At 26.5% G+C, this 18,855-nt stretch overlaps 2 protein-coding genes across 2 annotated transcripts; one reads left to right on the top strand and one right to left on the bottom strand.

Moving 5' to 3' along the window:
- The first annotated feature begins 2,448 nt into the window (after nt 1-2,448).
- On the top strand, nt 2,449-6,661 carry LOC135961841 (fas apoptotic inhibitory molecule 1). The gene is made up of 3 exons (XM_065513461.1): nt 2,449-2,662; nt 2,729-3,001; nt 6,473-6,661. The coding sequence occupies exons 1-3, from the start codon at nt 2,459-2,461 to the stop codon at nt 6,659-6,661; spliced, it is 666 nt and encodes a 221-aa protein (XP_065369533.1). The 5' UTR covers nt 2,449-2,458.
- A 108-nt stretch (nt 6,662-6,769) lies between these two features.
- On the bottom strand, nt 6,770-7,714 carry LOC135959937 (uncharacterized). Its single transcript, XM_065511086.1, has 2 exons — nt 7,229-7,714; nt 6,770-7,168 (listed from the first exon to the last, which is right to left on the bottom strand). The coding sequence occupies exons 1-2, from the start codon at nt 7,673-7,675 to the stop codon at nt 6,770-6,772; spliced, it is 846 nt and encodes a 281-aa protein (XP_065367158.1). The 5' UTR covers nt 7,676-7,714.
- Nucleotides 7,715-18,855: the final 11,141 nt, after the last annotated feature.

Raw genomic sequence — 18,855 nt, 5'->3', positions numbered from 1 at the left:
AATAAAATTAAGGCTAAATTAAGGCTTTACATCACAAAATTCGAAAAAAAAATTTTTTTCAGTTTTTCTCCAACTTTTTGCAAAAGTTTTAAACGAATTTTTGAATATTTGAATTATTTATACCTTTTTGGAAACTAGACACAATTTGCAATCTAGTGATATAAAATTCGTCTACCTTTTATTTTTCTCATAGCAAATAAAATTGAGGCTAAACTTTACACCACAAAATTCGAAAAAAATTACTTTTTCATTTTTTCGCCAACTTTTTGAAAAGTCTTAAGAAAATTTTCGTATATTTTAATTATTTCGACAGATTTGAAAACTATACACAATTTCCTAACTAATCTTATAGAATATGACTACCATTTCTTTTTCGCATGGCAAATAAAATTGAGGCAAAACTTTACATCACAAAATTCGAAAAATTTTACTTTTTCAGTTTTTCGCCAATTTTTAGCAAAAGTCTTAAAAAAAATTTTGAATATTTTTATCGCTTAAAAATTTTTGGAAACTAGATACTGTTTCCCAACTCTTGATATAAGTTATGTTCAAATTTTCTTTTTCGCGTGCCAAATAAAATTGAGGCTAAACTTTACACCACAAAATTCGAACAATTTTACTTCTTAAATTTTTTGCCAACTTTTTGCAAAAGTCTTTAAACAATTTTCGAATATTTTAATTATGTCTACGGTTTTAAAAACTAGACAGAATTTCCTAAAAAATTATATAAAATATTTCCATCTTTTCTTTTTCCCATGGCAAATAAAATTGAGGCAAAACCTTACATCACAAAATTCGAAAAATTTTACCTTTTCAGTTTTTCGAAACTTTTTTGCAAAAATCTTTAAAAAAAATTTCGAATATTTTAATTATTTCTACAGTTTTAAAAACTAAGCACAATTTCCTATCTAGTGATATAAAATATGTCTTCGTTTTCTTTTTCGCATGGCAAATAAAGTCGACACAAAATTTGACATCACAAAATTAAAAAAATTTACTTTTTAAATTTTTCTCCAACTTTTTGCAAAAGTCTTAAAAAAATGTTCGAATATTTTAATTGTTTCTACATTTTTGAAAACTGGACACAATTTCCTAACTAATGACATAAAACATGTCCACCTTTTCTTTTTCGACTGGCACATAAAATTAAGGCAAAATTTTACATAACAAAATTCGAAATATTTAACTTTTTCAGTTATTCGCCAATTTTTTCCAAAAGTTTTTAAGACATTTTTATTTATTTTAATTATTTATATATTTTTGAAAACTAGACACAATTTCCTAACTAACCATATAGAATATGACCACCTTTTCTTGTTCACATGGCAAATAAAATTGAGGCAAAACTTTACATCACAAAATTGGAAAAAAAAATTTCGCAAGTGTTTTGCAAAAGTCTTAAACAATTTTTCGATTAAAATATTAATCAATTATACATTTTTAAAAATAAGACACAATTTCCTATCTAGTGATATAAAATATGTCCACCTTTTCTTTTTCTATTGGCAAATAAAATTAAGGCAAAACTTTACACCACAAAATTCGAACAATTTTACTTCTTCAATTTTTTGCCAACTTTTTGGAAAAGTCTTTAAGAAATTTTCGAATATTTTAATTATTTATACAGTTTTGAAAACTAGGCACAATTTCCTATCTTCTGATATAAAAGAAGTCCAATTTTTCTTTTTAGCATCACAAAATTCCAAAAAAAAAAAAATATTTTTTCAATATTTCGCCAATTTTTTGCAAAAGTCTTTAATTTTTTTTCGAATATTTTAATTATTTCTACAGTTTTGAAAACTAGACACAATTACCCATCCACGGATATCAAATATGTCCACATTTTCCTTTTCGAATGGCAAATAAAGTCGACGTAAAATTTGACATCACAAAATTAGAAAAAAAAATTTTTTTTAATTTCTTGCAAAAGTTTTAAACGAATTTTCGAATATTTGAATTATTTATACATTTTTGGAAACTAGACACAATTACCTATCTATTGATATAAAATATATCCACCCTTTCTTTTTCTTATGCCAAGTAATATTGAGGCATAATTTTACATCACAATATTCGAAAAACATTATTTTTAAATTTTTTTGGAAATATTTTGCAAAAGTCTTTAAATAGTTTCTGAATATTTAAATAATTTTGAAATTTTTGAAAACTAGACACAATTTCCTATCTAGTGATATAAAATATGTCCAACTTTTTCATTTTCTCTTTTTAAATAAAATCAACGTAAATCTTAACGTCACACAGTGAAATTTAAATTTCTCTACAACTTTGATTTCGAAGCTGAAATTTATGTTACCTTCTCTGCAGCCCTGTGTAATCACAATGCACCACGTCACAAGATAATTTAACTTCAATTATTTTAATTTCCCCATTGCAATTACAATTACACACACATCCACTTTTTCCTTGCAGTTTTATAACACCCCCTCCCCCCCATAATATGTCATTTTTATCGCCCCTGTTGAAACTAGAAAACCTATCAACGAAACCCATTATGAGTTTGGATCACATACCGGAAGAGAAACGTTATAACAAAAACAATATAGTGGCGAAATGGTGTGCCCCCATAAATGGCAAAATGTATCGCATCGAATTGGAACATGGTACCACCAGTGGCAGGCGTATGATATGGGTTAATGGCAAGGTTAGAAAACTAAAAGAAGTAATATTCCTTATTATATAGTATTTTAAATTCTTTGTGTTTATTTAGGAGGTCTTAAGACGCGACTGGATGTTTAAACTGGTGGGTGAGGATACATTTTATATCAACGATGCCCGCTGTATTATACGCGTTGATCCCGCACCCGGTTTCAAATATGAATATCTACTATTTATTGATGGCAAATCACATGATCAATATACCGAGGAACAAACGAAACAATATCGTTTATGGGTCACAACAATAAATGGCATAGAGTATCGTATTATGCTGGAACTGGATACATTGAATTTATTTATCAATGACAAACTGCGCAAAGAAACAGTATGTTATTTAAAATTGCATTTTAAAAAAAACCTTACACAGACAACTGATAACTTTTAGGCTTTAGATCGGTATCGGTACTTATTTGGTTATACGAAAAAATGTTCTATAGAAAAATATACGATATTTTTTCTATACATAAAAATTGTGATATTTTCTTAATATGTACAAAAACATTCGATATTTTCTTAATACAAATCGATGTCGATGTTTTTTCTATACTAAACATATCTACATATTTTTCTAAAAAATTAAAAAATTAAATTTTTTATTCAAAAATTTCAATATTTTTTATTAACAAAATTTTAATATTTTTTATTTAAAAAATTTCAATATTTTTTTGTTTAAAAAATTTCAATATTTTTTTATTAAAAAAATTTCAATATTTTTTTTAATAAAAATTTCAATATTTTTTTTAATAAAATTTTCAATATTTACAAACATTTCAATATTTTGTCATATAAAAACATTACATTTTTTTTCTATAGCTAGAATTTTCAATATTTTTCTATTCAAAAATTTTCAATATTTTTTTATTCAAAAAATTTCAATATTTTTTATTAACAAAATTTTAATGTTTTTTATTCAAAAAATTTCAATATTTTTTATTAACAAAATTTTAATATTTTTTATTTAAAAAATTTCAATATTTTTTTGTTTAAAAAATTTCAATATTTTTTTATTAAAAAAATTTCAATATTTTTTTTAATAAAAATTTCAATATTTTTTTTAATAAAATTTTCAATATTTACAAACATTTCAATATTTTGTCATATAAAAACATTACATTTTTTTTCTATAGCTAGAATTTTCAATATTTTTCTATTCAAAAATTTTCAATATTTTTTTTATACAAAAAAATTCCTAAAAATTGTTTGCTATAGAAAAATTTACGATATTTTTTGTTATAAAAAAATCTACGATCTTTTTGCTATAGACAAATTAACAAAATTTTTTGTTATAGAAAAATTTACTATAATTTTTTTATAGAAAAATTTACGATGTTTTTGTTTTATAAAAAAATTTACGATATTTTTGTTTTATAGAAAAATTTACGATATTTTTGTTTTATAAGAAAATTTACGATATTTTTGTTTACAAAAAAGTTACGATATTTTTGTTTTATAGAAAAATTTACGATATTCTTGTTTTATAGAAAAATTTACGATATTTTTGTTTTTATAGAAAAATTTACGATATTTTTGTTTTATAGAAAAATTTAAGATATTTTTGTTTAATACAAAAATTTACGATATTTTTGTTTTATAGAAAAATTTACGATATTTTTGTTTTACCAAAAAAATTACGATATTTTTGTTTTATATATAAGTTTACGATATTTTTGTTTTATAGAAAAATTTAAGATATTTTTGTTTTACAGAAATATTTACGATATTTTTGTTTTATACAAAAATTTACGATATTTTTATTTCATAAAAAAATTTACGATATTTTTGTTTTATAAAAAAATTTACGATATTTTTGTTTTATAGAAAAATTTACGATAAATTTACAATATTTTTTGTTATAAAATAATTTACGATATTTTTTTTATAGATAAATTTACGATGTTTTTGTTTTATAAAAAACATTTACGATATTTTTGTTTTATAAAAAAATTTACGATATTTTTGTTTATAAGAAAATTTAAGATATTTTTGTTTTATACAAAAGTTTACGATATTTTTGTTTTATAGATAAATTTACGATGTTTTTGTTTTATAGAAAAATTTATGATATTTTGTGCTTATAAAAATTTACGATATTCTTGTTTTATAGAAAAATTTAAGATATTTTTGTTTTATAGATAAATTGACGATGTTTTTATTTTATAGAAAAATTTACGATATTTTTGTTTTATAAGAAAATTTACGATATTTTTGTTTTACAAAAAAGTTACGATATTTTTGTTTTATAGAAAAATTTTGGATATTTTAAGCTATAGACAAATTTTGTCTATTTTTTGCTATAGATAAAATTACGATATTTTTTACTATAGAAAAATTTATATTTTCTGCTTAGAAAAATTTACGATATTTTTGTTTTAAACAATTTTTTTTATTTATTTTTATATTTTTTCTCTATAGAAAAATTTACGATATTTTTTCTATAGATAAATTTACAATATTTTCTCATAGAAAATTTACGATAGGTTTTTCCATAGAAAAATTTACGATATTCATACTTTTCTAAAGAAAGTTTAACGACATTCAGACTATTTTTTTGAACAATTATAAATTTTTCAATAGAAAAGTCTGATTTCATTGTGATTTTAAAGAAAAGTTTTCTGACCTTCTATAGATAAATTTAAGATACTCAAACCTATTTATGAAAAAATTACGATATTCTAATTTTCCTATTTAAAAAAATTACGATATGCTGTCTTTAAAAAATATTCTTATAGACAAGTTTACGATATTCCGACTTTTCTAAAGAAAATTTTACGATACTCTGACTTTTCTGCGGAACAATTTACGATATGCTGGCTTTTTTAATAATATCTACAATATTCCGACTTATCTATAGAAAACTTTAAGAGATTCAAAATTTTCTATTGACAAATTTACGATATTCTGAAAATCCTATAAAAATAAATTTACGATATTCCGACTTATCAATAGAAAACTTTTAAATATAAATATTTTCCTTTAGAAAAATTGAAGATTTTAAAAATTTTCTACATCAAAATTTACGATATTTAGACTTTTCTATAGAAAAACTTCCAATATTCAGACTTTTCCATTGAAAAATTTACCATATTCATATTTTTCTAAGGAAAGACTTTCGAAATTATTCTATTTTATTGAACAAATTTACGTTATTCATATTTTTGTTTATTATACCCATCAACTTCGTGAGAAGGGTATATATAAGTTTGTCATTCCGTTTGTAATTTCCACAATATAATTTTTCGACCCTATAAAGTATATATATTCTGGATCCTTATAGAGCGGAGTCGATTAAGCCATGTCCGTCTGTCCGTCTGTCTGTTGAAATCAATTTTCTGAACACCCCAGATATCTTCGGGATCCAAATCTTCAATAATTCTGTCAGACATGCTTTCGAGAAGTTTCGTATTTAAAATCAGCAAAATCGGTCCACAAATGGCAGAGATATGAGGAAAAAACCAGAACAACCTCGATTTTTTACCTATATCTGGATTACTAAGACATTAATATAGACAATATGGATATCTAATGATAGATATTTCAAAGTCATTTGCAACGACGTATATAAGACCATAGTAAGTTGGACCTACAATGGATCAAAATCGGAAAAATATTTTTAAAAAAAAAATTTAAAATTTGAAATTTAAAAAAAATTTAAAATTTAAAAAAAAAATAACAATTCGAAAAAAAAAATTTCCAAAAAATTAAAAAAAAAAAAAAAAAATTTACCTAAAAATATTTAAAATTTGTATTTTAAAGAATAATTTTTTATTTTTGTTTAACATTATGCTCTTCTTTCCAGGCCGATTTTGTTGATGGTGGCACCGACACTGTGGTCCATGAAAACGATGTCGAATTTCGACTCCAAACCCGTTCGAGCGGCCACAAACTAAGTGGCATTGTACACACACTACTGGCCAATCAAGTTGAAATACCCGAGGCGAAAATTCAAGAAATAATGCAAGAACCCTGTTCAATTTTATCAGCATGAAAAGCCTTTTAAACTTATAAAATATAAAAAAAAAATAAAACAAATTGTGATCTTTTTAAGAATACTATAAAAAATATATAATTTATTAGAAATAAAGTGAAAAATTAATTAAACATAGACAAATTTAATGTCACCGGTTGGTAGACCTGCTATTCTATCCAATACCTGCATATTTATCAGAAGATTTCCATCACTTAAATTCTGATTGCCGATATAGGGTGGTGCAGTAAAGTGAATGCCATCGTTTGCCAACTGACCTAAACATGTAGCTTGCCAGCTATTATCGGCATCTGTCATCATAATGCTTACTGTATTTGGTTGGGTAATACCGTAAATATCGTTCATCTTTATAATATGTTCAGAACCACCAGAAATCGTGGCAAAACAAGGTGTTACTGTTGCAAACTCACTACAATCGTAAATGGCCTGAGAAAATATTGTGTCAGCTAGTTTTTCCATGCAATTGTTTGATTCATTGTGGACGTAAGGAGTGAAGCCAATGTAAACCTAGTGGGAGATTGAAACTTTATGGTAAATACTGTCAAATATTTCTCCACATTTTCCTACCTTTTTATCATGCTGTGCTTGAAAGTAATCAATATCTAAGATATTTTCAATGCGTTCCTTATCACTAGGTGTTAAAGATCTTTCCGATTGCTGCCATACAGTAAAATCATATAGTTTTTCCTTGATTGCCTTAAGTTTACGAGCATTACTGGTTTTTCGTATGTGACAGTTATTTAAGTTATATTTATAATAACTGTTATCTGCTTCCACCTGTTGCATAGTGTCTGTTATGAATTTTACATTTCTAGCTTCATTTTTTCTCAGTATATGGGGGGACAAAAGTGGCGGTTCAATTTGACTATATAGATCCATAACTAACCAGATTTCTTTATACTGCGTATTGTCCAATAGTATATATTCACTTTCCAATGAAGATTTCTTTCTGACCAGACTGTCGTAGGTAAATTTTTCAAATGGTTTTGGTTGTTGGTATACATGAGCCAGCATGATTTTGAATTTTTTTTTTTTATGGGTAAACTTTAATGGGGAACTGTAAATAGAGGATTATAAAAATGTTCTATTTAAAATGTTTATTTTCATTATGGATACTTAAATAGTTTTATATAATAAAACACCGATATAACTTACGATATTTGAACTATATAGAAAATCTTATAATATTTATACCCTACACCACCATAGTGGGGAGGGTATTATGCGTTTGTGCAGATGTTTGTAACGCCCAAAAATATTAGTCCACCTTAAATTATACCGATCGACTTAGAATCACATTCTGAGTCGATTAAACGATGTCCGTCTGTCCGTCTGGTTGGCTGTCCATGTAAACTTTGTGCGCAGAGTACAGGTCGCAATTTTGAAGGTATTTGGATCAAATTTGGTACATATTATTTTTTCGGCTCAAGGACCAAGCCTATTGAAACTGGCTGAAATCGGTCCATTATTTCACCTAGCCCCCATACAAATGTCCTTCCGAAATTGGACTTTATCGGTCATAAATGTTTAATTTATAAATGTATCTCCACAAAGTTCGCTCCAAATAAGTTTCATATATACAAAATTCATGTCACCAAATTTTGTTACAATCGGTCCATAATTAGTCATAGCTCCCATATAGACCCGCTTCCGAAAATCACTTTAACGTGCATAAATCGCTTAAAAATGTTGGTAAACACACAAAATTGAACATAGTAAACTTTCATATAGACATAAATCACACGACCTAATTTCATGGTGATCGGTCCATAATTGGTCATAGCCCCCATATAAGGCCCACTTCCGAAAATCACTCAAAAATATAAATTATTGAAATTTTAAAAGAAAAATGTTTTTGCTCTTTTACTTAGTGTAGGGTATTATATGTTCGGGCTTGACCGACCACACTTTCTTACTTGTTCAGATATTCAGATGTTTCTATAGACAAATTTAAGATATTTAGCAAAACTTAGGATTTTTAGACTTACATATTGTTACGTTTTAACCTTTTCAAAGCGCTGGTTTATTTCCTTTAAATAAACCGGATACTTTTGATTGCAAATAAAAGCCGTTTAGTAGTTTAGAAATTGTAACAACTCTTTATTTATTTAAAATGTACAACAACAGCAGAATTAAATAGCCACTCAATGTTTTTCATACACGTTTATAAATTCTCAGAAATACAGACACAATTTATAATGTACACGAATTTACTTGAAAAACACAACACACTTTAAGGCACTCAGTTGATGTTTATTCGAAAAGCGTCTCTGATAAACTGACTCACGACTGCAACCGCTGCCACTATTTATAACACTGTCATCTGCACTCTAGATTATTCTTTAACAGTCAAAATTCGAATATTCTAGATCTTACTAACACATACGCCATCTTTGGTGCACTTCTATCGAAAAATTTACGATATTGAGACGTTTCTATAGAAAACCATAAGATATACAAAATTTTCTATATTTAAATTAAAGATATTCCGACTTTTCTATCGAAAAATTTACTGTTCTATGGAAAACTTTACGATATTGAGATTTTTCTATGGAAAACTTTACGATATTCAAACTTTTCTATATTTAAATTGAAGATATTCCTAAAAATTAAAGATATTGAGACTTTTCTATAGAATAACTTACGATATTCTGACTTTTCTATAGAAAAAATACGATATTAAAACTTTTAAATATTAATAACTTAGGATATTTAGAATTTTATATAGAAAAAATACGATATTCAATTATTTCTATAGCAAAATTAATGATATTTAGACTTTTCTATAAAATAACTTACTTTTCTATAGAAAAATTTACGATACTCTGATTTTTCTATAGCAGAACTTACAATATTGAGACTTTTCTATATAAAAACTTAAGATATTCAAAGTTTTCCATATTTAAATTAAAGATATTCCGACTTTTCTATCGAAAAATTTACGATATTGAGACTGTTCTATAGAAAACTTTACGATATTGAGATTTTTCTACGGAAAACTTTACGATATTCAAACTTTTCTATATTTAAATTGAAAATATTCCAACAAATTTAAAATAATGAGACTTTTCTATAGAATAACTTACGATATTCTGACTTTTTTAAAGAAAAAATACGATATTAAGACTTTGAAATTTTAATAACTTAGGATATTTTGAATTTTATATAGAAAAAATACGATATTCAAATATTTCTATAGCTAAATTAATGATATTCAGACTTTTCTATAAAATAATTTACTTTTCTATAGAAAAATTTACGATACTCCGACTTTTCTATAGCAAAACTTACGATACTCCGACTTTTCTATTGAAAAATTTACGATATTGAGTCTTTTCTATAGAATAACTTACAATATTCAGACTTTTTTAAAGAACTAATACGATATTAAGACTTTGAAATTTTAATAACTTAGGATATTTAGAATTTTATATAGAAAGAATACGATATTCAAATATTTCTATAGCAAAATTAATGATATTTAGACTTTTCTATAGATTTTTTTTTAAAACTTAAATTTTAGTGAATTAAAAAGTTGATGAAATTTAAAAAAAAAACTAGTAAGAGAGCTATATTCGGCTGTGTCGAATCTTATATACCCTTCACCAAATTATACTTCAAAATACAAATTTTAAATATTTTTAGGTAAACATTTTTTTTTTCATTTTTTGGAAAAACATTTTTTTCGAATTGTTATTTTAAATTTAAAAATTTTGCTTTTATTAAATTTTATTTTTTTAAATATTAAAATTTTTTTTGGTTTTTTAATTTTTAATAATTTTTTTTTTGTGAAAAAAATTTGGGTTAAAAAATATTTTTTGCGATTTTGACCCATTGTAGGTCCAACTTACTATGTTCGTTGCAAAGGTCTTTGAAATATCTATCATTAGATATCCATATTGTCTATATGAATAACTTAGTAATCCAGATATAGTTCAAAAATCGAGGTTGTCCTGGTTTTTTCCTCATATCTCAGCCATTTGTGAACCGATTTTGCTGATTTTAAATAGGAAACTTTTCGAAAGCATGTCTGACAGAATTATTGAAGATTTGGATCCCGAAGATATCTGGGGTCTTCAGAAAATTGATTTCAACAGACAGACGGACATGGCTTAATCGACTCCGCTATCTATAAGGAGCCAGAATATAAATACTTTATAGGGTCGGAAAATTATATTGTGGAAATTAAAATCGGAATGACAAACTTACATATATATATAAAAATGATAGAAACAAAAATTTGGTGAAAAAGAATTTAGTTTAAAACAAGTAAGTGAGCTATATTTGGCTGTGCCGAATCTTATATAATCAAATTATACTTTAAGATAAATATTGAATATATTTTTTTAAAAAAAAGTAAATTTGTTTTGGAAATTTTTTTAGTCAAACAAATTTTTTAGTGAAAAATGTTTTATTGTAAAAAAATTTTTATGGAAAAATTTTTTTCTATAAAAAAAAATCGGCTAAAAAATATTTTCCTGATTTTGAGCCATTGTAGGTTCGAATTACTATGGCGTTAATTAGTCTATAATTAGATATTGTCTATATTAAAGACTTAGTAATCCAGATCAAAATTAGTTAAAACAAGTAAGAGTGCTATATTCGGCTGTGCCGAATCTTATATACCCTTCACCAAATTATACTTCAAAATATTTTTAGGTAAACAAAATTTAATTTTTTTTCCAGTTGTTTTTTTCATTTTTTCGATTGTTATTTTAAATTTTTTTTTTTTAAATTTTAAAAATTTTTTTTTTTGTTTTTTCATTTTTTTTTCACAAAAAAAAATTCGGGTTAAAAATTTTTTTTCCGATTTTGACCCATTGTAGGTCCAACTTACTATGGTCTTATATACGTCGTTGCAAATGTCTTTGAAATATCTATCATTAGATATCCATATTGTCTATATTAATGTCTTAGTAATCCAGATATATGTAGGTCAAAAATAGGTCAAAAATCGAGGTTGTCTTGGTTTTTTCCTCATATCTCAGCCATTTGTGGACCGATTTAGCTGATTTTAAATAGAAAAATTCTCGAAAGCATGTCTGACAGAATTATTGAAGATTTGGATCCCGAAGATATCTGGGGTCTTCAGAAAATTGATTTCAACAGACAGACAGACGGGCATGGCTTAATCGACTCCGCTATCTATAAGGATCCAGAATATATATACTTTATAGGGTCGGAAAATTATATTGTGGAAATTAAAATCGGAATGACAAACTTACATACATATATAAAAATGATAGAAACAAAAATTTGGTGAAAAATAATTTAGTTTAAAACAAGTAAGTGAGCAATATTTGGCTGTGCCGAATCTTATATACTCTTCATCAAATTAAGATAAATTTTGAAAACATTTTTTTTAAAAAAAAGTAAATTTCTTTTTGGAATTTTTTTTAGTCAAACAAATTTTTTAGTGAAAAAAAAAGATGAGTAAAAAATGTTTTAAAAATTTTCCATAAAATTTTTTTTCTGTAAAAAAAAAACTCGGTTAAAAAATATTTTTCCGATTTTGAGCCATTGTAGGTTCGAATTACTATGGCATTATACATATATGTCGTTGGAAAGGTCTTTGAAATGTCTATAATTAGATAACCATATTGTCTATATTAAAGACTTAGTAATCCAGATCAAAATTAGTTAAAAAAAATCGAGGTAATCGTGAGAAATGTGAGCCGAATTTCTCGATTTTAAATGGCAACTGAAGCGTTACTATAGCGGATATATTGGTGTATGAATCATTTATGTAAGTTATTTGGCGGACAACAGACACATTCACCACTATCGCAAATTAATATTTCACATGAAATGTGTTCCCTTTTCCCATTTTTCGTTCATGAACTTTGTTCACGTGAAAAAATTCCCCAACATGGGAAATTTTTAGATGCAATTTTGTAAACAATAAACTGCTGTTACGAACAAAATCAACTATTGTGAATGAAAAGTTCAGGGGAATATCACGATAGCAATTTTCCCTTAGAGGGAAATGGATATTTCATGGGAACATAAATTTCCCATGTTTTTCACGATAGGGGTGATTGTGTTAGTGTAACACAGATAAATTAAGAAATTGCCTGTTGGTAATTTCGCTAAAAAATATCGTTTTTGTTCATTTTAGTTGAGAGCGTCACAACCATAGAGAATTATTGTCAAACAAAAAATAACACAACTCATATGTCTGCTACAACAACAAAATATATTGATTAACTTGTATTTTATTGTTTGCGAGAGTTAGGTTTTTGATAATTACGTCTCGTCTCTGTGTTACCCTAGGTTAAAACATTTAATTTTTTTTCACTTTATCAATGAAAAATTATTGTAATTTTCTCAAAAGAATTTGTATATAAACAGCTCTGCTTTTTACAGAGCTGTTTTATATACACACAAAATATTTTTACTACAAAATTTTGCAGCAATTTCACAATAACAGATAACAGCCGATTTTAAAATATTTTCTTGGTGTGCTTTTTTATTTGAAGTTTGTGTATAGTATATTAAAATGGGATTTCCCTTTTTTTGTAATACTAATAAATTTTAAATAATTTTATTATGGCGAACTTTTAGCAGTTGAAAACATTTTGTTCAAATAATGTGGTGTAAATATTAGCTAAATTTAAACTAAAAATTAGCAAAATATATAAAACTCTTACATGTTTTTTTATTTATTAAGAAAAACGCACAACCTTGCTTTAGCAAGCACGTAATGAGACTGATCGTATTTTCTATGTGCATATATTAGGGAGGCCCCATCATAGTTTTATTTACTAATACATTCTCAACATTTAGGTTTTTGTTAACTGAGTTAGGTCTTTGATAGGCAGAAGAGTTTGTATATTTCTCTCTGAGCCCATAATATGAATGCTAGCTTTATGTTAAGTTATCATTTTTATCAAAACTATTGTCCTACTTAAGCGGGGTCAAAGGACAAACAAATTATTTATTTGTTAAAACTATGAAATTTTCTTTTAATTGTCATTCATACATACATATGATATTAAATAAGTATTATAATAAAAATCCATAAATCCTAACAAGTTCCTTTTAATCTTTTGATCCATGTTAACAGCGGCAAGATCTAAGACAAACGTTGTAAGAAATGTTGTCTTAATATAAAGTAAACTCTCATTATAGGGCCACCCTAATATATATATCATTCATTCAGTTGTATTGTATAAAAAGTTAACAATCTTACCAACACACTAACTTTACGCTATTATCATAAACTTTTTGTGAACTTGATAAAACTATTATTTTGTTTTTAATTTAAAAATATCACAACCTTACTCTGCAACGTTTGCTGACCAACTGATCATTGATCAAATCAAATTGTGTTTATTTTCTTTTATATACATGGCTTTGTACGAGGATATTGCCCTGAGATTTCCCTAATTTTCGTGAGTTTATTTTCTATTACAACCATGTCTTTGTACTAGGATATTTCCCTGAGATTTCCCTAATTTTCGTTGGTTATTATGCCCATACACTTTAAGTTTTTACAGTTGTATAAAAAATTACAAACGATGAGTCAATACTATTTTCATTTTTTATGACTTTTCAATTCGGAAATAATCACAACCTAACTCTACAAAGAATTCTACAATAATAAAAAATATGTATATTTGTAAGCATTTTTAATAAAGGGTCTTCAATAGGAACTATCGAACTTTGCTGGTTGATAGCGGCTATATTGTTTAAGCTACATCTGTCGAATTGGCTGTCATTTATTCACCATGATTCAAATGATAAAATTGTTTTAACAAACTGTGTGTTCTGTTCGGGCAACGTTCGAAGTTTACGTTCGTCTAGTTTACGATGAGGACCATTTCTGGCCAGCAAGATCGTGCGATTTGACCGCGTTAGACTTTTTCTTGTGAAGTTTTCTTAAGTCTGTCTGTCTGTTGCAATCAACTTTCCAAAGCCCCCAAATTCATATATCAATATCTCCGGAATTCTTCCGGCTCGGTTTTGGACCATAAACTATTAAATTATTATAAGCTAAAGCATACTTTTAGGCTGGTTTAAAATAAAAATTATTTCTAAATTTATTTCGAAAGTTTTTTGCGATTTTGATCTTTAAGATGAAGTTTTTTTTGATTTAATATGTTCACAATTTTTGATCTTTATGACAAGGGCTACAACTTTGCCTCAGAGATTAAATCCAAATTCCGAACTGTTTGCAAGATATGAGCCTGAGAAAATTAACACTTTTTTGCAAAAATTACACCGAGGCCCCAGTTTTTTTGCGATTTTGATCTTGAAGATGAAGTTTTTTGATTTTATATGTGCACAATTTTTGTTCTTTATGACAAGGGCTACAACTTTGCCTCAGAGATTAAATCAAAATTCCGAACTGTTTGCAAGATATGAGCCTGAGAAAATGATCACTTTTTTGCAAAAATTACACCGAGGCCCCTGTTTTTTTGCGATTTTGATCTTGAAGATGAAGTTTTTTTGATTTAATATGTTCACATTTTTTGTTCTTTATAACAAGGGCTACAACTTTGCCTCAGAGATTAAATCCAAATTCCGAACTGTTTTCAAGATATGAGCCTGAGAAAATTATCACTTTTTTGCAAAAATTACACCGAGGCCCCAGTTTTTTTGCGATTTTGATCTTGAAGATGAAGTTTTTTTGATTTTATATGTGCACAATTTTTGTTCTTTATGACAAGGGCTACAACTTTGCCTTAGAGAGTTAATCAAAATTCCAAACTGTTTGCAAGATATGAGTCTGAGAAAATTAACACTTTTTTGCAAAAATAACACCGAGGCCCCAGTTTTTTTGCGATTTTGATCTTGAACATGAAGTTTTTTTGATTTTATATGTGCACAATTTTTGTTCTTTATGACAAGGGCTACAACTTTGCCTCAGAGATTAAATCACTTTTTTCCAAAAATGACACCGAGGCCCCAGTTTTTTTGCGATTTTGATCTTGAAGATGAAGTTTTTTTGATTTAATATGTTCACAATTTTTGTTCTTTATGACAAGGGCTACAACTTTGCCTCAGAGATTAAATCCAAATTCCGAACTGTTTGCAAGATATGAGCCTGAGAAAATTAACACTTTTTTGCAAAAATTACACCGAGGCCCCAGGTTTTTTGCGATTTTCATCTTGAAGATGAAGTTTTTTTGATTTTATATGTGCACAATTTTTGTTCTTTATGACAAGGGCTACAACTTTGCCGCAGAGAGTTAATCAAAATTCCAAACTGTTTGCAAGATATGAGCCTGAGAAAATTAACACTTTTTTGCAAAAATTACACCGAGGCCCCTGTTTTTTGTGATTTTGATCTTGAAGATTTGGTTTTTTTGATTTAATATGTTCACATTTTTTGTTCTTTATGACAAGGGCTACAACTTTGTCTCAGAGATTAAATCCAAATTCCGAACTGTTTTCAAGATATGAGCCTGAGAAAATGATCACTTTTTTGCAAAAATTACACCGAGGCCCCTGTTTTTTGCGATTTTGATCTTGAAGATGAAGTTTTTTTGATTATGATATGTGCACAATTTTTGTTCTTTATGACAAGGGCTACAACTTTGTCTCAGAGATTAAATCCAAATTCCAAACTGTTTGCAAGATATGAGCCTGAGAAAATTAACACTTTTTTGCAAAAATGAACAAAGGCCCCAAATTTTTGTGGGCCCATAAAAAAAAGTGCATGACTTTGGGTAAAATTGGGAGACACGGGTCTTTATTTTTTTGGTCTTTTATCACGAAATGGTGTCCGTATATGGTTATTTTTTTCCGTTTCCCAAGTGAGCTGCTTGATGAGTGGCTGGCCATGCAACCTAACCTAGCTGGGAGCTTTTAAATAATCCAAGGAAAGTTGTAATCACTTTTGTATCCGATTTTCAAATTAATTTTTCAAATAAAACACTTTTATACAATTTATATTGTATGACTTAATTTCAGTTTTTATTTCAAGTTAATATTATTGTTTTATAACAATTTTTTTTTGTTATTGTTTGTTATAATTAATTATTTCATTATTAATTAATGGTTTTCTGTTCAATTTTATTACTTCAATTTATGGTGAAATTCCTAAACTTTTATTCGGGTTTTCTAGAAAAAAACAAAACAAAACTATAAAGTAAATGTTAGATTTTAGGTTTCAAAGGGACAGGGATTAATATATTTGTAATAATTTGAGAACTTAAATAAAAATCAAAATTTGTAATAAAATAATACTCAGTAAAGCTTTTTGTTTTTTGTTTTCTTGTTTAAAATTTTCAAATCTTAAATGTTAAAGTTTAGAATTTGTTTATTTTTGTTTTTAGTGTGTGTATATATATATAATATAATTCTTTTAGATTACTTGACTACTTGAGTTAAAAAAAAGACTTGGCTTTTTTCACTGGTCTTGCTTTTTAAGTGCCCTTTTCTTTAAAAATGTTTTGTAAGTTTTAAGTCATTTAAATTATTTTTTTTGCTTTTTTAATTTTTAATAAATATAAGTCATCATTTACAAAGGTGCTTTGATTTTTTGTTTCTTTTTTTTTTCTTGGTTTTTGCTAAAAATTTTTTAACTATAAATTTATTTGTTATTTTGTTTTAATAATGCAGTAACAAACAACACAGTTTATTAATTTGTTTTCTTTCTTTTATTTTCATTTATATTTAATTAAATTTATGTGTGTTTTTTTTCAAATATATTTTAATTTATATTAACTTTTTTTGTATTTCTTTTTTTGTTGGTAAACATAATAAATGTTCCAGCTCTGTAAATCGTATCTGTTCATAGAACCCAAGATCTTTTCGTTTTATTTATTTCGTTTCATTAAATTTGGTTTTGAAAAATCTCGATTTACAGAACATGGCCTTAATAAATATACATAATTTAAATTTTGAAAATATTTTATGTAAATATAACCTCCACCATAACATATACATATAATTGCCCCTGATCATTGCCCTAGAAAATTCTTAAAATTTATTTAAAAATATCAACATTTTTATATACACCATATAAAAAGATGGAAGATATATTGATTTTATCATTCCGTTTTCACAGACCCATATTTGTGTATATATTCGAGGTCCTCATAAGATTCTATGACGATCCAGCTATGTCCGTCCGTCCGTCCGTCCATCTGTCTGTCCATAAATTCTCTCCGTTGATAAGATTTGTTTGGTGTTGAAAATGGGCAATATGGGACCATGATTTCATCTAGGTCCCACACAAATGTCCCCCGGAATACTGTTTGAGCAGTCCTGATAAAATTTTGCACAAATTAGTTCTAGGTAATCTAAAATTAGACTGTATTCAACTGCCCAGCTAATCCAACTTCACTTAATCCAATGGATTTGTGGATCAACGCCGGAATTAAATTATGTGGAATTAAATATATAACTTCTAAACCCTTAGTTCGATTTGTATGAAATTTGATATGCGCAAAGAAGTGCTGATGAGTTTAAGATTTGAATTTCGACAGCATGGACCCACCAGGAGTGCAGCCAGTGGTCCCCAAAGTAGGACACCTCTGGAATCTTCAATTTTTTAAACGATTTGGAAAAAAAATACACAAATAGAATCTCCTCTTCGAGCACTACTACCAAAAACCTCGTTCGTAGCTATCAATTATCTCTTATAACTTAGGAAATATTCGCATTTGAAAATTAAATTTTGAACATTTTTACCCACCCTACTCCAGTTTTTTGATAACAGCTGGACCAAACATTTCCCGATTTTCTCCATTTTTATTTTATTGAACAAACCACAAATGTATATTTCAAACCAAAAAAAGAACTGTTTTAAAATCGTGACTGACTCCAAAGTCATATGCATTTGAATTTATATACCCTTCACCAAATTATACTTCAAAATACAAATTTTAAATATTTTTAGGTAAAAAAAAATTTTTTTCCAGTTTTTTTTTGAATTTTTTAGAAATTTTTTTTTTGAATTTTTAAATTTTTTGGATATTTTTTTTTTCTAAATTTAAAATTTTTTTTTTTTAAATTTTAAAAAAAATTTTTGTTTTTTAATTTTTTTTTTTTTGGTTAAAAAAAATTTCGGGTTAAAAAATATTGGAAAATTAAATTTTCAAAATTTTTACCCACCCTACTCCAGTGTTTTGATAAGAGCTGGACCAAATATTTCCCGATTTTCTCCATTTTTATTTTATTGAACAAACAACAAATGTATATTTCAAACCAAAAAAAGAACTGTTTTAAAATCGTGACTGACT

Source organism: Calliphora vicina, chromosome 5, assembly GCF_958450345.1.
Source record: "Calliphora vicina chromosome 5, idCalVici1.1, whole genome shotgun sequence".
NCBI lineage: Eukaryota > Metazoa > Arthropoda > Insecta > Diptera > Calliphoridae > Calliphora > Calliphora vicina.
This window is presented reverse-complemented; position numbering and strand designations above follow the sequence as displayed.

Excerpts from the sequence above, each read along its gene's own strand:
- LOC135961841 (XM_065513461.1), top strand. The coding sequence starts at position 2,459 with ATGTCATTTTTATCGCCCCTGTTGAAACTAGAAAACCTATCAACGAAA. Across the intron at positions 2,663-2,728 it reads TGATATGGGTTAATGGCAAG|GAGGTCTTAAGACGCGACTG; the intron begins GTTAGAAAACTA and ends GTGTTTATTTAG. Across the intron at positions 3,002-6,472 it reads ACAAACTGCGCAAAGAAACA|GCCGATTTTGTTGATGGTGG; the intron begins GTATGTTATTTA and ends TCTTCTTTCCAG.
- LOC135959937 (XM_065511086.1), bottom strand. The coding sequence starts at position 7,675 with ATGCTGGCTCATGTATACCAACAACCAAAACCATTTGAAAAATTTACC. Across the intron at positions 7,169-7,228 it reads AAGCACAGCATGATAAAAAG|GTTTACATTGGCTTCACTCC; the intron begins GTAGGAAAATGT and ends ATCTCCCACTAG.